Below are 21,374 nucleotides of genomic sequence, written 5' to 3' on the forward strand. Positions count from 1 at the left end.
TTTCTGCAGATAACCTGACAAAAATAAAAATTAGCGATGGTTTGGAGCAAAGCTTTCTATTGTAGACTGAAGGTTCGTAGAGGAGACAAGCAACATTACTTTGTAACTCATGGTGGCCTTGTGAGGGGTTGTGTCGTGAATTTTTGGTTCTGAAAATTGTTGTCGACATCTGTACATACCACTGACATCACGGCAAGGCGACGACGGCGCGAACATTTATCGCTATCTGCCGCAGGTGTTGTCAAAACACGCATCTTCCAGCCAGTTTTTTTTTGTTCACAGACGCTTGAGAGGAAGCTTTATATTCCATAAACCTCAACATAAAAACCACAATGTTAAAATGCTGAAGAAAACAATAACATTTTTATTGGCCCCACTGAGAGACTGCTATTTCATGGTGCCAACTACCAGACAGAATTCGACACTGCTGGCTTTTTTCCATGCACATCAGAGCCAGCGGCTGCGATTGGACGCAAGACCGCCAGCTGTGGGGGAAGAACAAGCGCTTTCTTCAAAGATACCCTCTCCTCCAACAAATCTTCGTCAAAACGAAACATAACAGCTTGAAGAGCAGTTCCGTTCGCGCAACGCCGCAACGACGAGGTCTTCGAAGAAAGCACTGAGTCGCGACTCATTGAACTTCCTTCGACAGCCTCAGATGGTTGACAATTTGCCCTGCTAGGCCAGACATCTCCACTCCACCACGTCAGAAACACAGCCTGTGTTTTGTCACACACCTCCAGAAAACGGGGGTTCCTAAAACAGCAGTTGGCCGAAGAGGCCCCACCCTCGGTCCTAACCCTTGTGGTACCAGCCTTGAAGACCAGTCTTTCTTCGCTACCCAAAAGCGCAAGGCATCGGGTTCGTGCCGGAGACCGCAGTGCGCAGTCTCGCAGCATCAGGGATGTCAAGACGACGTCGGGGACGCCTTGTACCGCATCTGCGTTGTACCAGGGCAATAGTTGCGCCGAAGAAGAAGAATTGAAAGCCAGGTCGTAGTCGTTTCTGGGGGAACCGTAAGCGATGACCTGCCGTGCCCCTTGTAGCCGGTAAGACGTGGCCAGAATCATCATGTGGTCCAATTCGGCGCCGTGGTCGACATTCAGGCAAACAACAAACGCATCTCTCTTATCTGGAGGGTCAACGAACACCGTGTTGAGGGCGATCCAGACGGTGGAAGTGCGGCTTGGTCCCGCTTGAATTGACACCGCAACCGGCACCCGGTCCGCGGGCTGACCTGTGGCGATCCTGAGCACGACGGGAACTGGATGCGTGTTCAGGCCTGATGCGTTAGTTGGGTGCATTAAGAGCTGCTTGCAGTGCACAGCAACAGTGGGAAATGAGTGCGGGTAGTCCCGGTAAACAACCCGAGCCCGAACAAAGCACGTGTAGAGAAACCCCGCCGTGGCGAGCGCAGTGACACGAATGACGGGTTTGGACAAAGACCTGCCGAAAGAAAATGATGAGAGATGTCAGAATTAGTGAAGCAGTTTGTTGGGGGAATGTGCAACGCACTATATATGGTTGGCCAAACTATCAGAATAGCAGTGGCTTAGTATTTGTTCTTTAACCGGCAAAGCTCAAACGTTTCATGTAGGATGGACATAGATGTGCAATGATGAAACTAGTATACGCATTCTAAGCCTTCATCGTACGGTTATGTTGTCAGAAAAAATGATTGATGGCTATCATCTTTAAGGCAGGCGTCCATATCTTCGACCAGTGTGCCACAGTATAATTTTCGGATTTCGCTGCAATTCGTACGGGTGCCCTCTAGCCTCTGTGACTGGCAAGACGACCTCAATAAAACCGGAACATAAGTTATGAAGAGTAGGCAAAGTAAAACTGTGAAAAGTCATAGTGTTCACCAGTGCGAGTTAAATACACCCAACCTACCACAAGATAAACCACTCCTACTTCGGCAGAGAATGGAGGTAGTTTTTACTGTTGTGAAAATCTAAATTTGGGTTCAGTTTAAATACTGCATATTTCTCAACGTATAAACTTACAGCAATTTTTTTCATTTAGAATCAATAAACTGTAAGTAACCTACCTTTAATTTCGCCTTCGCAAGTGCTTAATACCAAATACAATTATTTCTTTCGAAGCAGCATTTAGAAACACACTGTACAAAGTGCCCCAAGAAAGGTGCCAGCAGACAAAACTCTCCGTTATAAACAAATTTTACTATCTATCTACCCACATGCCTATAGACCCCGCCATGGTGGCTCAGTGGTTATGGCACTCGGCTGCTGACCCGAAAGACGCGGGTGTTGATATAGCCGCGGCGGTCGAATTTCGGGAGAGGCGAAATTCTAGAGACCCGTGTACTGTGAGATGTCAGTGAACGTTAACGAACCGGAGGTGGTCGAAATTTCCGGAGCCCTTCACTACGCCGTCCCTCAAAGACTGAGTGGCTTTGGAATGTTAAACCCCATAAACCGTAAACATGCATAAGGGAAATCCTCGACTCGCTCAGAAATTCACCATCGCACACGAAACGCGCTCCTAGAATCAGTTTCTGGGTGTAAAGCAAAAGCCGTTATGCGGCAACTCACAGCGCATTCCAGGCACTATGAGCGCGAGTGTGCAGGTAAATCGGCCCCGTTAATAACCGTGCGCTTGTTTGTGCGTACCCTAGGTCATGGCGGTAGTGGGCGGCGAAGACCTTCAGCCCAGGGTGCGGGGACTGCCACTGGGGTCCGTGTTCCCGCCACAGAGCGTGTGGCGCCACCTCTCGTCCGATACGGTCGTTGTAGTCGTAGAGCTGCTGCGACTGCTGGCTGATGCCGAAGAGCAGGCTAGCGGCCTCCAGGCTGCCCACGCGGTACAGGACTGTGCCCAGCGAGAACGGCACGGCCAGGATCACCACCATCACCAGGAGTACGAAGCCGCGCCGCATCTGCGCAGTTCGCTTTCGAGATAAATGACGGGCCGTCGGTCTGCGTACTGAGCTACTGTTACGAACAGAAATTACTTCTCCGCTTTTTCTTCGTAGCGAGTAGTAAGAGAATGTGTTGTCGTAACACATAAACAAGATGAATGGACATATAGATGTAGAGGTTAAAATTCACCTTTTGACATGCTCCAAGCTTGCACATTGTGATGGTTAAAGAAAATCTTATTTGACTCGGTCAGTTTTTGTTTCTATGCTGAGGTTAAATCAGGATCTAACGAAACGCGGCTACACGAAAGTCTTGATCTGCGGTAAAATGTTGATTCCCCGGAAGATACACAGGGAGTCGAATGTTGTCGTCAACCCGAACTAACGAAAGTAACTTGCATACAAATCCCGATCTCGCGAAATGTTTCTTGAAATGATCAAAAAAGAAGTCATTTCTGACTTATTTTGCCTACAATGTCTTACCGATTGTTTTTGTCACGCGAGCAGCAACATCAACGCACCCCATTCACAACCTAAATTTTGTTCCGACGAGGCTGCATGCTACGTTGTCGCGCGATGCAACGAACACGGCAGTTGGCAGCGCTTGCCACTTTGGCTTGGAATCCGTCATACTATTCGTCAGATAACTACGCGACAGATAACGCTAGGGATGGCGGCTGCTTCCGATATTTTATGCTTAGTGCGAGAGATGGCACTGATTGTCTCGTCCATAAATTCTGGCTCGGCCTGCTGGCACAGTAATTCCTTTTGTCCTGCATGCTGTTGCACATCGCATTCTTGACGGCAGCCTGCCCCACGTTCACGTGATCGTGTATCTGGCCTGCTTTGCCCTGAAGTATAGCTCCCACGCCGCCAAAAAAAAAAATTGGCGGTGGTTTGGCTCTGGTTGAACCTGGAGTAACGCGATAGCTGCAGCTGGCCGAGTGGAACTTGGTGACGAACCACGTGATCAATCACGGCGCAGCGCCGCCAGCAGCGGTGCCGCACCACGTGACCAACCACGCGACAGTGTAGCGGTGCAGCCACAGGGTGGCGGTGACGCCACGCTGAAGGCTCGAAATGCTACCGTGATGTAGCTATCGCTACAAAAAGCATACACGATCGATGCGATTGATACGCAAAACCCCTTCCACAATTCCCCAATTTTGTCGATTAACGAAACAATTCGCGGCTGCCCTTCACTTTGTCAAAATGGAGTTTTCTCTGCAGTAACGGTGAGTTTTGGTGAGAGAGTAGTTGTCTCCGTTGTTGTGAGAGTTCGGGTGGTGTATGCGACGACGTATTGGTCGAACCTTGCCTTACGTTGAGCGAGCACTGCGCCGAGGCCGACATCGTTGGCATCTGTGTGCACTCAGTGGGAGCGTGGGGGTAAGAATGGCGCATTATGGGCGATGACGTCAGAAGAACTTGCGGGGTGGCGTAGGTTTTGTCGCATATGTAAGATCAGCCAGAAATCTCTGTATTAGAGTTGGGAAGCGTGGTTAAGGACATAGCGATGGAGGCGAAATTCCTGACGTAGCGACGGAAATAGGAACAGAGGCCAATGAAGCAGGAAAGTTGTTTCGCAGTAGTCGAATTCGGGAAAGCTGCGACCGCACGCAATTAGGACGAGCCAAGAAGGACGCCATATCTGAATATTAAATGACCCTTAATATAGAATTGTCATGCGAGGACGCGACCTTCTCTTCAAATTAGGTTGTAGGTATAAGTCGTAGAGGCATTTCAGAAAAATTAAAGGCGGCTCAAATGCCTCGTAGAGACATAAGACCAAACTGTGATGGAATGTATGTAAGAGGTGCAGATTTTTTTTATTTCAAGCCGAGCGAAACCGTGTCCATCATGCATGTGCTCAACTCTCGTAGGTGTATTGCGCAATCCGAAAGCCATGACTTGCCGTAGTCACAAAGGCAGTCTTCTGGCGGCCAGATTCTGCTATTGGAAGCGTCCAGTATCGAGGGCGCAAGTCCAACGAAGAAAAGAATTCTGCGGCGTGGAGGCAGTCAAGGGCACCGTCATTTGTAGGGAGTCGGTAAACACCCCGAACGAAGACACGCACTTTCAGCCTCTTCGCCTTTCTTGTCCGCTAGACCCATGGCTGTGATGCTGGACCATTCTTGGTCACTACAATAACTTTACGTTCACGATACTCTTACAGTAAAGTTTAATCGTTTGAAAAATGTGTGGACAAAAAATTGCGAAAATATGCGTACATCATTTTGTAGGTGCCCATTTTTTTGTGCACATTCCCACTCTCTACAACTCACTGCAGATTCGCGGGTTCTCGCTTTCCGAATACGTTCCACATTTAGAGCAATCTGCTTTTTTTTTGGGTTGCATCGATTCCCTCCTTGCTATGCAAGTGACGTGCCGCGTCGTCGCTTGTGCTTTAGTTCTCATTGCGGAGGTCACTGCCGCGCTCTCGTACGCGGAAAACCGCTACTGAATCATGGCCCTACAGAATCAGGCCACGGCAACCGCCCAAATTTGGCGTCGCCTTTCGGGAGCTGTGCTCGCAAACCCCATCACCACGCACACTGCGAACCATGCTCAATTCCTCGGCGCAGTTCCCTTGCATCAACTCCTCTTCTGATTTCTCGTCCTGATTAATTACTTGCGGTGCGGTGCTCTCGCCTAAGATGAGGTTCTTTAACATGTATTCACAAAGACGCATATGTGTTGCGCAATCTCAGTTCGCGCTAAAGATTCCCACGGGGTTTCATTATACGCGCTGCTTTCCAATACATGCGCCTCTTTTCGTCTTCCTTAATGGACATCTACTTTCCTTCACTTTCATTTTACCAATCCAATGCAGCTTGCTACAGCAAACTGAGCTCGCCGTAGATCAGACCAAACAGAGAAACATATTGTGCTGATTTAATGATGTCATTACACCCGTTTTTCGCTGAAGATTTCTTGTCCTCTTTCAGTCCTTGGCTATATTGGGACTCGGAGATTGATCAACTTTCCTTAGCTGAGCAAGCGCTCTTTTTGGCGCCCTTGTATTGGCCTGCAATGTACATTTCCGCCTCCTTTCCCGTACGACATGCCTAATGTCTCAACCGCGATTTAGATGGTTGCTGCATCTTCCCTTTCCGCATGAGCAATTCGTTTTTCTCGTGAAATGCGGTCGTGGTTACTAGATTTATATTCTCCAACCGCAGGTAAGCGTAATCAGAGCTTTTCTTGCCTGGAGTAACGTCTCCTTAATCCACGCGGCCGCCTTTTGTAGGTTGCGTCTTGGAAGTAGACTACGAAAGTATAATGTTCCCCATATAAATCACGCCAACTAATCAAATGCCTGTGCTGATACGTTTCTAGCGATACCTTCCGCAAAACGGGATTAGTTCGTGAAATATATCGACAGACTCGTTCACCAAACAAGTCACAATTTTGAAGATGCAAAAACTAGCAAACAAATTACAATATCACTTATAAAATTACTTGCCCTGGCCACACATTGCGCTACAAACTTTTACGCATCGTTTAAGGCGTCCTGAGAATACGCTGAGCACAGCTAAAGATTCATCTCCAAAGCCAAAGCCCCCAATGAAGACTCCCCGAGGCGCTTGCAATGAAAACGTGCAGCAAAGGCTTTCTCACGACATATCTTGGGGTACTCAGGCCACTAGCACAGAACTCGGACGCTGGAACGTGCAAGAGCTCCTTTTGCTGGTGTTTTGCGCGTCGGCAATGGCACCATGCATAGAAGGAAAATCGGCGCGCAGCCACCACGGATTGCGCTTTCTATGACGTCACGCCGACCGCCGGATCGTACCATGTACGGGGGGCCAGAATCACAAGCTTAGCAACGGTCTCCCACGTGCAGCGCGCGACCCACCTCCTGAGGATTGGTCGGCAGTTGTGCTACGTAAATACGTTGAGCGGTGCGAGGCATCTGCACAGTCCAACCCTCTAAAATGGCTTCTCAACATCCGCGTTCGCCAAATCAACAACTGCTGCTGCTTCAGCAAATATTCACTCCCCGCCCCCTCCTCTCCATTCCGTGATGTCTGCGTGGCTACCGCTTGCTCTAAAATTTTGAGTGTAAAAAGGTAACGGATGAGTGGCATATTCACCTAATATGTCCATGCAATACGCAGAAGGATAAATGCGCAATCTTCAGTGACGCTGTACTCGAGTTATTGCATTAAGAAATTCATCATGTTGAACGATGCAAGTTTGTAATACCAAAGATCATCTGCTTTTGAGAAGGCCCTGCAGAGCTTCTCAGCCGCTCAAGTTGAAGCTTAACTTTTGGAAGCATCGCTTTACCAGCTTCTGCTACGACACACGAATACAGGACAGCACCAAACAATGGCAGGTCTTTATGGCAGTTGGTGGGTGTTTCATTAGAGCATTACTATTTACTCAGTAGTGCCGTAATGCTACCAAACTCCATAAGCACCGCAAGTGCTGGAAAACTATCTGAAGGAGCAAATGCGGAGAAATACATACGGGACCAGCGATACGAGCTACTCAAATTTGTTTTTGAAGTAGCTTTGTTTGTTCAGCCTAGTGTCGTGCTGACCAACAGCTATTGCCTAGCGCAACAAATAGTGCAGCTACGTTCCCCCGTAAGTGAGCAACCTCACAGCGCAGTGATTTCTAGCACCTTATTCAGCCAGCTTATCTTGTGGATAAAAAAACGTCAGTATTAGTACTGTGCGCCCACTGGTGTTGTCCTCTCAATGGTCCGCGGTTGCTCTAGACCTTCATGGCGTCGTGAATAGACCATTGTAAACCAAGATTACTCTATCCCTGACATCGCTATGCTGCCGAGACATTTATAATGGCTTCTTTGAAACGTTGTCGCAAAACGCTGTCAAGGCAAACCCGCCACGTTTCCGTCAACCCCCGAAAACCAGCAACGCTTACCCGGTGCTGCCTGAGGATGAGCTGGCGGTCCAGCGAGATGGTGTCGTAGACGTACACCTTCTCCCAGTGGCAGAGGTGACGGTGCGTAGGCCGCTGTGGGAGGCACCGCCGGTTTCTGCCGGACATCGCTCCAAGAAACATCTTTCCCGGTCACTCGTTGCTGCTGGTTCGACGGCCTCAACACACAGACTCTGGACGATGGCGGCTTGTTTTCGTCTTCTTCCTTCACGCGCATGGCAGACATCTACTTCGCTTCTTTCAGTCTTGTCAGTAAGAGAGATGGAGAGAAATAAAGTAATGTTCAGGGATACGAAACGCTCAGAAGTAGATGCAAACATAATCGTGGCCTGCTCCTCCACACTGGGAAAGGAATGAAAGGGAATGGTAGGATGGAAATGGAAGGTGATGATGTACTACAACGATTTGCGCACGCACACAGTGGCTGACAATCGCGGTCTTCGTCTACCACACACTGATACCCGCATTCAAAGCAGCAGGGTTCGAAACTGGGGGGGTGTCAGTTAGTTTTGCCCTCCATAGTGCATGCACTGGTCCCCAGTACGGGCTCGTAAAACATTGCCTCGGGTTCAAACCGACAGAACCTAGCTTACAGAGCGGAAGTTTGATTAGGCACGGTAAGACAGTTTGCTGCATGATAAGTATTTTTAGATTCATTCGGCCGTCTACTACACACAGCCGAAGGACTGGTTCCAGCACGCGACTCCGTCATGGCTATCTGCGAACGTCAATCAACGCTTCCCGCTTTTTACGATATTATAAGATGAACGGCGATTAACGTGGTTCAGCGCAACTGCGAGGTGAGCGCTGAATCACGTTGTTCAATGCAGTCGCGAATGCAAGCGAACGCCGCCGGCTACGCGCGGCGAGTCACATGTTATGACGTCACAGCCACACTACCGCTCCTTCGCTTGAAGGTCATTCCTCTGAGCGACATGACCTTGAGTATTTGCATGGGAGGAGTACGGCTTCCGCTCTAAAAGGATTGCGCCTAGTGGCTTGTGGTCTTTTACTCTTTCCCTTTAACCTGTAAGCTGAACGAGAGGTACTCAGGTATTTCAATGGCACATAGGCTTAGACAGTGTAGAGCACTGAAGATCAGCCTTCGGGTTGGTTTGTTTGGATCACCTGTTTTTATTACCCCTCTGTGCGAGGGCAAGATCACTTTCTGTGCTTGTGTTTTTGTAGCTGCGCGCGCGAGCAGCTCAAGCAGCAGTAGGTATTTGGGCTGTAAAACTGTGTGCACTGTCGAAGGTATCGAACACATCTCGAGTCGAGGTCCCCACAGAGGCCTTGCTTGGATCGTAATTGACGAAAGACTGCGATGGCAACGGCTCCGAAGGAACTTGACCGTGGCCCGCCACATTCTTACGTGGAGGAAGGCTTCGGGAGCGGTGACGCCCAAGAGGTCGCTGGGGAAGCTTCGGTGGACACGATCGGGAAACAAATATTTAAAACGGTTTCGGGTGTCTTGTGATAGGCCGCACCCTGGCCACGGAAGTAGCTGCCGTTACGGCTGTTGTATGAAGCTGTAAATATATTCGTACATAAAATTCATTATTCGAGTCGTTGACTACGTCGGGACGAGTTGGGGTTCAAGACAGAAGAACCTGCTGTTGAACTTCATTTGGCGCAGGTTCATCAGCATTGTCTTAAAGAATAGAATAGCTTGGTCAGAGCACATTGATATGTTTAACAGAAGACTCCCTATACCGATTTAGATACAAACTAAACATATATACGTCACTCTATCTTAGTTCTATTTTAGATGAATTTAACAAACTATACGAAGATTTTGTAAACGCACCTAGGACGCTTTTAGGGTAATCTTCGATGCGTAAGCTTTTAATATACGCAGATTATTGAACAGATAATCTACATTGCGCTGTGTTGCGTGATATCAGTACATGAACACTTCACTTGTGATGACCAACATGTTCTCCTTAAGCCTAGCGTGGTGCATAAAACATGCGTTTCTGCCGATTCTGGGAATGCTAAACATACCGGGCGCTAATTCGAATATCTAATACTCTCAATGCGTGATTTCGTTATTTTTGTCCTGTTTTCACGTTAGAACACCTTGAATTGACGAAAGCATTCCCGAATGCAAAGTTAACCCCAAAAGCGAGAAATACAGCGCAGCATAACTAAGACAAATTGCGACCACAAGGTACGCCCATGAGCATGGTTACCTATATATAAATAAATGAATTTTCCACATTTTCTTGTTTTGAGGGTGGCTAGAAATGGAATGAATGATGTCACCGCTATTGCTCTCCTAAGATATGACCACGATCCGTATAGGGATGTGTATTTGATGGCTTAGGAGTAACTTTTTTTTTGAAGGTTGAGAAGACGGTACACATAAGACAATATCTTTCGTGCAGTAGTACCATACATGTACAAGAAAGAAGCAGTTCTGACACACCTTTCGCTACGCTCTTTAGTCCCATTACCACCGTTTCCGCATTTAACTTATTTCGTTCCGGTTTCGGTTACGGCGGGGACGTTACAGTCAGCGACCCTCTCGAGCTTTTATTTGAAACACCATGCAGAACGACATGTAAAGGTATATAAGCCCCTAGAATGCAATTGAAAAATGCTTTTTGAATTGACGCCGCCAAGTTTCGTGGTAGTTTGGCATCGCTTTGTTTTTAGTTTGACTTCGTTTGTTTCGAAAGCACAAGGGCATTAAAAACGTAACTTATTTTCTCTGAATAAAGTTAATCTCAGATATGAATCAGTGGAAAATAGTACAATTAAGACGCTGAAAATACGATATGAACATATGTAGAGCTGACGGAAATTGAATTTGTAAAATTATCTCTGAAGGTAGAAAGAGGAGGCTTCAATTTTTGCATTCCAGGGCTTTCCTTTTTTCTAAGAAACGCAGTTGGGGCTACGACCTCTTGAAGAATGGCGAACAGCAAGTGTTTCCGGCCGAATAAGGGGAGCAACAGCTACGGCTATTCGAAGGTATTGTTAGTGACCGATGGGTTGAATATGGGGTGTAGTTCGTTCCCACTTCAATAAAACTTTTCTGGGCGAGTCGGTGCATTCTGAATCTAAGGAAAATAACAGCCCCAGCACAAGCAACCACAGAGTAGAGAAGATTTATGAGAAACAAGCTCTTTCTATTGTCAACCGATTTTTATTGATGGAAGACAGACACCTTATGTGAGGCGAGGAATCGAGATGTAATGGATGGGAGTGATATAATCGGGGATGATGCCAAGCTGCTTTGAGGAACGCACGCGCGAGCAAGACATCAATAAAATCATAACATACCAAAAAACAAAAATAATTTTTGGTGATTGAATTTTAATAGAGTGCGCTGGAGGCAAAAGGCAACGTGTCTTCATGCAAACTCTACATTGTTTCAATATCCACCGTACAAGGTTTTGCTGTGGGGTTTGCTGAGAGGTCGAACGACCAGAAGAAATCGAGACTCCATATCAAAGAAAAGTACATGAGAGATGTGCGTGGCTTCTGCTCTTATCACGCATACAAAAAAAGGAATGTTGCGAGCATTGTCGAATTAAAGAAGTTAAAAACAGACTGTGCACAACATCACGGACACGCTCTCTTCGCACGAACGCAGATACCACACTAGAGCTTAGGCTATGAACACCGTTCACACTGCTCCATCATTCCCAGAATCACTGCGGAGCACAAATTTAAAAGAATGACTGAAGTCATTGCATGAACGATGTAAAACGCTATGTCCGCTTTGCAACTGTGTCTTCTTGAGTGGGGATCTATTGCAGGCGTCATGGTTACGTCTACCTCTGCTGGCATAAAAAAGCTTCCCTTCTAAAACATTGGGCGCGGCACTTCAAGATTGGTCAGAGTGGCTAGCATGTCACAGTTCTCCGTCACTTAGAAGGCTGCTGACGGCAGATTTGATGCGCAGGAGCCCGCTTTGGTACTGCAGCTGTTCGGCGGTGGCCTCAAACCCAAGGCAGTCGCCATTCTCTATGGCTACATCCACCGAGCCGTGAATACCAAGCGGCATGCCCTCGTAGGAATACGATCTGTCACAGCTGTGGTAGTCCAAGCGGTAAGCGAAGTCATTGGCCGCTCCGTTAGAGCCGACTGATTGCATCACTGCGCAAAAATAGTGCACGTTCTCAGCCATATGAGTCCTCCGCAAAGTGACCGTAAATGTGCGTCCGAAGCAGCGCTGTATCCACGCCCACTGAGCCGTAGCCGATCCGTAGTTGCACATTGCCCGGAGGATCACTTGGTTGCCTGCGAAAGTCGAGAGTTGGAAATTTCACGCTTGGTTAGCTTTTGTGAGTTTGGGTGAAGAACAGAGGCAGGGTGGTAAAGGTATGCGAAAGAGGATTCTGAGCTCGCCCTTTTTAGAGCGAGAACTCGATCTACACGCTCCAAGCATCCTTAGAAACATCGAATTATTAATGCGCACGCATTGTATGGCAATGTTTGCGGCTTCATATCATCACGAGCTTGTCATCACAATAACGTTAGAACGAATTGAGTTATAAAAAAGAATGCTTCAGTTAGATAGAGGATCCAAAAATCTCGCAGGGTTAATCATTAGGTGCATGTTGGGTAATTATTTATTTAATTAGAGCCAATTAAGTGGAAAAATGCGACAAAATGACGTCCGGGGGGACGTGTCATCATGAACTTCAAAAGTGTGGATGGGTGTGATGTGGTGTGATGTAGGTGTGACTTCATACGTTGCATATTAATATATGCAATATTAATATATTGGTGATATAATTTGAGCTAATTAAGTGTGAAATCAACTACTGCAAAGAAGGTGTGAAGGAAGCGAAAGAGTGCAATGGAGTTTCAGACAATGCTTACCCATTCCTCCTATGCGGGGGTGACAGTGATCTCAATTTTTAGGTTCTGGGCACCCGATTTTCGCTATTAAATTGGATTAAGCGTCTTTTTCATAACGGACCTCCGAGGGTAGGAGGAGTCAACCAACGTGTAGTGTGCCTTTCAGGCAGTCACATAGCGGCTCGCCGCTCGGTCTTCGCTGGAGTGGTACGTAGCAATACGTGGAGTGATCGGAATATCAAAGAGTGTAAGACTGCCCTTCAGCTCCGGCATCTTCAGAGGATGGCGCTTAACGAAGAAAGCAACGAAAAGCGCCGAACGCTCAGTCCCTCGTGCGTGCTCTGGACTGGCTGCTGCTTGTGGTCTCTGCCGGGACTGTACCGTTCGTTGTTCGCGACGCTGGGCTTTGCAAGACGTTCATTATTATACCGCGTATGTTTATTTGGATGGGCCTAATTTGCGGCTGTGTTCTTTGCGACTGAAACTATTCACAGAAACTTAAAGGAAAAAATATTCAAGAGAGGTAAGCTGGCAGTGACATTCTGAAGGGCACACTACACGTGTCTACTATAGGAGGTCAGTTAAAAAGGAAAAAAAGCGGGTGCCGGGACATTCAATCCAGCTTAATAGGGAAATCCGCCATACAGAACAATATTTCTGAGGTTCTAGGAATGTTCGGAGCGTGTGTATTGAGTTCTCACAATAAAAAGGCGCGCTCTTAAACCTCTTTAGGACATCTTTAGGTTGTAAACATCAATAGTTTCTGCGGACTTTCGCGAAACACGGTCTTGTTCGTTTTTGCTGTGTCATTTGTGAACTGCCTCTGGCAGGCGGCCTTATCATATTATACGGTACTCAAAACGCAGTCAGAGCGCTTTGGAACGCTCATGATCCCGTAGAGAATCATCTACGATGTTAGAGATTGTTAACCCTTTTTTAAGCTCTCTATCTTGGTTTATGGTTTATGAGGTTTTAACGTCCCAAAGCGGTTCAGGCTATGAGGAACGCCGTGTTGATGGGCGCTAGAAGTATCGACCACCTGGGGTTCTTGTACGTGCACTGAGATCGCACAGTACACGGGCCTCTAGAATTTAGCCTCCATCGAAATTCGACCGCCACGGCCGGAATCGAACCAGAGTCTTACGGGCCAGCAGCCGAGCGCCGTAACCACTCAGCCAACGCGGCGGCATTCTCTATCTTGGAACTTCTTGCTAATGAATAAGTTCAAAACGGCCGTTGGCGATGGGCTTCTCATTCCTCGATGGCACTTGCTCTTATTATCGCCGTCGCGTAGTTTCTTTTTGTGTGAGTGTTCGGGCACATGTTGGCTTAATAATTGGCTTCATCATGATTTTCTAACGCAATATTCCTTCATTTTTCTTTCTTTAATAATATTTAATGTCCCAAAGAGACTCAGAATACCAGAGACGCCGTAGAGGAGGGCTCCAGTAATTTCTACCAAGCTATGATTCGTTTAAAAGATGCGTTTAAAAGATTACCACCTACCTCTCAGGCGACCATAACGAATAAAAAATTCCTCGTGTGATGGTCCCCCTTCGTCTAGTTAAAATTGCGGTGCACGTTGGAATGCATCAACTAGATAAGGGCTCGTAATTTATTGAACCTTCTCGCAAAAACAAGCTGAGTTAGGTCAGTTTATTTTGATGTTTATTGAGGGGCTTAATGAAAAAGCAATTCAGGCTATCATGGAGGCTGTACAGGAGGGCTCCGGATAATTTCCACCACTGCAGTCGGCATCCAACCTGCTTCTTTCAGGTCAGCAGCCGAGCACCATAACCACGGATTCACCATGGTGGTTATTTCGAAAAGTTTGAACCAAAAGTCATTTTCTTCAAGTCGCTTAATTCCGACTGCACCTAAATTCTTAATTTGTACTACACCACAAGGGCACCTTGAAGTCTGGTGCTTTCATATTACGCAGGGCTTATAGGTTGCTCACGTTTATTAGATTCGGGCACAGCGGACTAATTCGGCGGACATAATTTGTGCGAAATAACTGATGCAACTATATAAGAGCATGTGGTAAGCCCTAAAGTTCTCATGTATTTTCATTCTTAAAGAGCGTTTTCTCAGCTACTCCAATATCTAGTTCATTCAAAATTGTTTTATTTTACTTCCCATTTTCTTCTCCTAACTGAAATATAATTATTACTTTGTGGCCAATATATACAGCTCCGACTTTTTTCACACCATGTTTTTTTCTGTTTTCATAGACTAAAACTCGTTAGAAATATTACTACGTTTTTTGGAACCATTGTAGTTTAGCCCCTGGTTGTGTCCAAGAATAGCTGGAAAGGTTAGCAAAAACAACAAAATATGATATTAAAATTTAGAAAGAAAAAACCCAAATGCTTTATTGTCTTACCAATAACACCACGCACAGTTTCGAATACTTAGTAGCCGCTAGCCATGTGATCGGTACCAGTACCCATTTGTTCCTTTTTGTTCGCCTCATTAGCCTCTCAGTCAAGAACTTTCGACGACTGCCCCACCCATGTAAATCTATTACGAAACAGTACCCTAGTGATATCATAAACACAATGGGCATCACACTAAACACCACAGGATATCAACAAGGGCCATCCCGACATCGGCGAATAAGAAGGCTAAGTTTAGTTTGTGAGGTTTTGACGTCTCAAAGCGGCTCAGCCCATGAGCGACGCCGTAGTGAAGGGCTCCGGAAATTTCGACCACCTGCGGTTCCTTAACGTGCATTGCCGTCGCAAAGTACACGGACCTCTAGAATTCTGTCTCCATCAAAAAGCGACCACCGCGGCCAGGATCGAACCGGCGTCCTTCGGGTCAGCATTCGAGCGCCGTAACCAATGAGCCGGAGCAGCCGCTTAGCAGCAGGATTGGAATCTCTATGCGTGCACCAGGAGCGTGGCACGTCCCGATGACGCTTGGAAGTCGTGTTTACACGCGAATGCTCAAAGGTCCTGTGGCGCAGAAAGCCAGTGTCGGCGCAGGGTCGAAAACGTGGGACCTGTCCTCTGCAAGAGGCTCCCACAGATGGCGCCAGTCACACCATCGGCGCATCGGAAAGCCCTGTCCCTCGGGTTGCGTGCCGGACACGCAAATCCTAAGCCGCACAAGCAGAATGGTGCGGCTTGCTTAAAATTGGGATTTTTATGTATGTCGTGTGGTCTTTCACATAGTGACTGTGACTGTTACTGTGAGAGAGGAAACAGTGTCCGTGTCTGCGTGGGCAAGAGGAACCGCTGTCACGTCATGCCCTTAAAGGCAGAGCTTAAGTGTCCTCCCATTTTTGTTCAGAGTCGGTAAGTTGTTCGACGGATTCAGTGACGAAGGTAAGCATTGTGTTGATCACCCAGTTTTTTATACATTCTAATAAACTTCAAAGTTTTACTCTCACAACTGCTGTGTTCACGAAGTACCAGCCTCCCTCCTCCTTCATGATCGCCGCTATCTTGAATTCAATGGTTGGTTGTCGGACCAAGTCGTAAGTGATATCTTTGCCAGTTTCAAGAATTTCGAAACAGACTTTACCATCGCTGCTGTGTACGAAGTATTTTGGCAACATTGCGTTAAAATGCATGCGCGTTTGAAACGGGGGCAGGGAAAGCAGCCTATCCAGTGCACGTAACTCATGGAAATAGCCAAAACTTCTTGGGCCACATCGCTGATGATAGGCGAGTTTCGGAAATTCTAGAAAAATGATATGCACATTAACTGCTGTATTCTACGTGCCTCTCGATAATTCACGATCCTAACTGTAACAGTTAAATGTTAACTATTCAAAATTAGTTAAAAAGGCTGCTAGCACGTCTTAGTTGGATTTTGATTTATTACACCCTTGACAACGTTATCCCGAAAAATTGCACTTCTTAATTAGGAGCCTTGTTAAAACCTTGAGAACCCTCTTTTCAAGAAGGTAAACACCCTGTAAAGCGTGGGGTTATATACTGCGTATTTATCACCTGATTGACAGTGTGGATATGGTATTTTGTCGAGTATCTATTACAAAAGCGTGCCAGATATTATGGTTTCTAAGCCTCTCAGCTCTCGTCCAAGGACTGCATTCATGCGCAAGATGCTGCTTAAACGAGTTCAAAAATTGTTTTAAATTTGTTCTCAGTGTTCGTTTTCAACATCACTAAAGCTGCCTCTGCCAACTATATAGAAGATCATTTCATAATCTATAATACCAACGCTACGAAGGCAGAAACACAGAGCATCACAAACGTAATTAAAGAGCAGGGAACGTGAGGCAGTGGCCGCCATATACTTTCTAATTCCGTAGGCGTGGAGAGGGAATTCCGATACTCTGTACTTTTTCAGTGACTTAGCTGTTTCTGGGGCAATTAGAAAGTAAGCTACATTGAGACAACCTATGAGTTACCAGAATCAATGGATACGTTTTCAGGTATGTCTACACGGAGAAGAGTGAAAGGAGGAAAGCGTGCCTAATGCTGCGGCACAGAGCGATAGGCTGCGGAGGGATAATAGTAATAATAATAGTCAGCCTGAATAAACACACTGCTGGGCAAAGGCCCCTCCCGTGTCTCTCCAAATATCCGTGCCCCTTTACATCTGCGCCCCCCATATCCCTGCAATTTTCCAAATCTCATCCGCCCACCAAACCTTCTGCCGTTCCCTGCTACGCTCACCTTCTCTTGGAATCCACTCCGTTACCCTCAAGGACCAGCGGTGATCTTGCCTTCGCATTACATGACCTGCCCAAGGCCATTTCTTCCTCATGATTGCGACTAGGTTGTCATTAACCCGCATTTGTTCCCTCACCCACTCTGCCCGCTTCCGGACTCTTAACGCTACCTCTATCATTTTCCTTTCCATTGCTCGCTGCGTTGTCCTTAACTTAAGCTTAAGTCATTTGCACTGACCGCCACAAAAAGGATAAATGAATAAATTGGAGCGCGTAAAGAGATGATTCAGCCCAACAATGAGTGCACGACGCGGGCACAGCGTTCGTCTAGCATAATCGCGCCTGCTCTTTGTATTGCGACGCATCCCATTGCCAGCTCTTGTCTAGATTACAGCGTTGCCTGAACTAGCTGCGAAGCTCCTGCGCAGTTTCATGTGAATACGAAGCAACTAACCCGTCTTGTTGACACGCTTGACTTCAGTGAGAAGAACAGCCGCATTTTGAGAACTGCAGCGCTGAACGCCCGAATGAATACGGCTTTCCCTATGCGTATGAATACAGAAGTAAAGCAAAAATATACTACTGACAAGCAAGGAGGAGACCATCTTTTAGAAGACACCTTGCATCTAGGGCCTCCTGCCAAAGGCAATAGCGCTGCCGCTGTATAGCAGCCCCAACCTCAATCCGCCGCCGACAAGGAGCTTCGGGCGAGCCCATCTCTTGTCTCGCTCTCTTTTTGCCAGCCAAAGGCCAGAGAGCGCTCCTCGGACCAATGGGCGCAGAAATATTGCCGCTACCGTTCTTAAGATGGCGTCCCATCCTATTCGCCATAACTGTATTCAAAGTCTTCCGTGGCCTCAAGTTGGACTCTGTCAAGGCCTACTCATCCGGGACGAAAGCTACCAGCGCAGTTCCTCGGTCAGTGTTGAAGTTTTTAGTTCCCATCACGGAAAGGAGCTAGACCTGTCTACCTGGTCACCGTGTAAGGTTTTCTGCACCCTTTCCAAGGCGAAGGGCATGATTATATACACTGGAAGAACGTTTACTGTAGCAGTTTGAGGTAGCTTCTGTGGGCGCTAGAAAAGAAATAGAAATGGTAACAATGAATGAATTTATACGCACATAAGCGCGCATATCAAAGTGTTTGCAGTTCATTTGAGCTTTAGTTAATTGAAGTCAACGGAAGCCGCACATTCATTTGCGATCCTATGCTTGCATTGCAGAAACTACTGTCCGCAGTACATAAAAGCTGAAACACCTACACAACCTATCACCATTACTGATAGCGTACAAGAGTAATTGAAGGACGCGCTGCGAAGATAATGTGAATCCATGTTGCATTTGGTTGTGACATTCTTTTGCTTTAGTTCGCTAACAACCACGACACTACCAAGACACTTGAAGTCGCATTCAACAATGGAACGCTCGAGACGTGTCTCCAAAAACCTGCCGCGATGCCTCTCACTTTCTCTAAACCACCGATAAGTAGCCCATATCAATGATCTGTGACTGTCTCTGTTTGAAAGCGAAAAAGAGACACACTCGCCTAATAATGGAGTGCGGCGCTTGTTTTGTTCGATTTCGGCGCACAGTACACAGCCTTCAGCTTTAGGCTTTCAATGAACCTGTGAAGAGCTATTCGTATCCTGAAATTTACTCCTGCGCTGTTTTAGGCACTTGTTCTACGCAAACGACAGTTCTGAGCGATGAATGTGTGTTTAATCTGGCAGAGCCGTGAAAAAGCCGCCTACTACGCCTTGACCGCCGAGACATGCGCTCATCGCCCATTATCGAAGAGCAATTATTCCACTAACATCTTTATTATAAAGCTTCATGAATCCTGACATTTTGTTAGGTTTCTTGTGCAAATCTTATGATAAAATTCTTGAGCCTGACTTTTTCATGCGTATTTTTCCGGCGTACGCTCTTCTTTGGAGTACAGTCCTTAATATGGGCTCGAGGGGCCGTCGCGCTTAAAGGTTAAACACCCTCGTCAAACTAAATTTCTGTCGTCTGCTTGGAGCACAAAAGACATCCAGAACTCGGAACTTTTATTTTGCTGCGCATCAGGCTTCCCCAAAAAAATGCAACCACATCTTCATCTGTGTTCGTTGTTAAAAGTGATTCACGCGATAAATGGGAACAATGATGCCAAAATGGTCGGTGCCTCACTTCAAACGACGTCATCAAAGTATGCGCGTAGGGATTGCGCTGAGTTTAGTGCAGGCAAAAATAAGAACGCGCCTTTTCTCTCTCTGGTGCCTGCGACAAGGTGCTGCGCATTCAGAGGTCAACAATTCTTGCGTATCACAAAAATTTTGTTCAATTTTCTTTTTTTCACTGGCTTTGGGGAGGCATAGTTAACAGCTTGTCACCTCTGGGTTTGCGTTGTGCTCCTGGTGGTGTGTTCTTTCAGTAGCGCTTATGTTGCGATTTACGCTTATTCAAAACGGGTCGGTTTAGCAACTCTGACAATCAGTTCCTTCTGCTTGTCGAAAAATTCCTGATTTGATCGATTTGTAATTTATAATGGTTTCCTGAATAAAGAATAATACGCAGAACAGAAAGATGTCTGGTGGGAAACACTTGCCTTGGCTTTAAGACAGCTGATAGCAAAAAATTTGGTGGCTGACATTTAAGCCAGTAATTTTTAGGAAAAATATTTGCTTAAAAGATTATCAAGAGTCTTGCCTAAATTCAAAATCGCTAAGTCGCACTTTCTGGAAATATAAAAAATAAACGAAGACACAGCAGGGAGGACAAAGTGTAACAGGAAAGAAAGGCAGATGGCACAGGAAGGGCACGATGAAGTACCTTGCATTCTGAAGAAACATTAAGACAACAGCAAAAGATAACAATGAAAGCCCGAATACAGCAAAAGTTTACTGAAAACAGGAAATTGTCTTTTGAGTATTCCTAGTAGAGATGGAAATGAAGGCAACTAGAATGCATTCCAGCCAGAAATATAAAAAAGACGGCACTAACGACGGAGTAAAAAGGAGGAGAAAAGACAAATTAAGAACAGAGTAGCTGATGTGAACCGTACAAAAAACAGGAAGACGGCACAGCAAAGGGAGATGAGCAGCTACCAGTAGCTAAGGAGAAAAAAAGAAACGAGAAAGTTCTGAGATGAAAACAACAACCACGATCAGAGCAATGAAAGCAAAAAGAGAATAAAATAAAGGAAGAAGCACAGAAACTATAAAAGAAAAGGAGAAACGCTCTTATGTAGGAGGCAACGTCCAGACTGAAATAATGATGGGAAGAAGCGAACACGCCTGTTACACTACAGCACTGTGTAAATTCAACAGCACTGTGGAAATTAGAATAATTTCCGATGACATAATTATAATAAAAAAGGCGCCAAAAGAAAAGTAAAATTAAAAAGAAATGATAGGAAAGCAGGCGGCTGAAATAAACAGTACAAAAACAATGAAAAATCGCATAAGGTAGCAAAAGAATTGGGTAAATATGTGGACAGATATCACTAATGAGACTTTGCGCTCGAGAATCGCTTATCTGTGAAAAATGTTCAGAAATACCGCAACATCTGTGATATACGCCGAGGATAGTTTTGTCAAAAAACAAATTTTTCGTAACCTCAGCACTTTTTGAATGCTTCGAAAAGGCACCAAACAAGGCGCCGCTCAAAAACCGATAAAATTAATTTTTTTTTCCAGTATGCGCTGCAGAAATTTTAACATATCTAACTACTTTCACTTTCTGTGTGATTCAAATCATACGGTTTTGTAGCCCATGCACATAGTTTTATAATTCGAGTAAAATATAAAATATTTACATGTTTTGTTATTCTTTAGAATATATTACAACTTGTTTTAGCTAGATTTTTAGGAGTCGTTTATTTCCCTGCATATCTATTACGCACAAAATACGTGCTTAGAAAACTATAAACAGTACCCTGCAAAAAAAAATGCGTTGCAGAAAAGTGCATTTCAAACACGCGTTCATTACACCCTAAGGTGTCTAAGTAGAAATACAAGCAACGGTAAAGTTGAACAGTCTCTGGCTTTGCTCGGCGATTTTCATCAACAAAATTACTCTTTAAACAGAGAAAAAAGTTGAACAGTCTCTGGCTTTGCTCGGCGATTTTCA

General features: G+C 46.0%; 2 protein-coding genes across 2 annotated transcripts; both read right to left on the reverse strand.

Moving 5' to 3' along the window:
• Positions 1-345: 345 nt before the first annotated feature.
• LOC144109463 (uncharacterized) lies at positions 346-8,030 on the reverse strand. The gene is made up of 3 exons (XM_077642273.1): positions 7,781-8,030; positions 2,637-2,902; positions 346-1,446 (listed from the first exon to the last, which is right to left on the reverse strand). The coding sequence occupies exons 1-3, from the start codon at positions 7,919-7,921 to the stop codon at positions 405-407; spliced, it is 1,449 nt and encodes a 482-aa protein (XP_077498399.1). The 5' UTR covers positions 7,922-8,030; the 3' UTR covers positions 346-404.
• Positions 8,031-11,660: 3,630 nt separating this feature from the next.
• LOC144109588 (E3 ubiquitin-protein ligase sina-like) lies at positions 11,661-12,638 on the reverse strand. Its single transcript, XM_077642408.1, has 2 exons — positions 12,635-12,638; positions 11,661-12,049 (listed from the first exon to the last, which is right to left on the reverse strand). Exons 1-2 carry the CDS (start codon positions 12,636-12,638, stop codon positions 11,661-11,663), a joined length of 393 nt encoding a protein of 130 aa, XP_077498534.1.
• Between the last annotated feature and the right edge of the window lie 8,736 nt (positions 12,639-21,374).

This window comes from Amblyomma americanum, chromosome 11 (assembly GCF_052857255.1).
Source record: "Amblyomma americanum isolate KBUSLIRL-KWMA chromosome 11, ASM5285725v1, whole genome shotgun sequence".
Classification (NCBI taxonomy): domain Eukaryota; kingdom Metazoa; phylum Arthropoda; class Arachnida; order Ixodida; family Ixodidae; genus Amblyomma; species Amblyomma americanum.

What these genes read in the sequence shown, in the direction of transcription:
- LOC144109463 (XM_077642273.1), bottom strand. Translation starts at nt 7,921, where the DNA reads ATGTTTCTTGGAGCGATGTCCGGCAGAAACCGGCGGTGCCTCCCACAG. An exon ending in TCATCCTCAGGCAGCACCGG is followed by an intron (nt 2,903 to 7,780) that starts GTAAGCGTTGCT and finishes CGAACTGCGCAG; the next exon opens with ATGCGGCGCGGCTTCGTACT. An exon ending in CACTACCGCCATGACCTAGG is followed by an intron (nt 1,447 to 2,636) that starts GTACGCACAAAC and finishes TTCTTTCGGCAG; the next exon opens with GTCTTTGTCCAAACCCGTCA.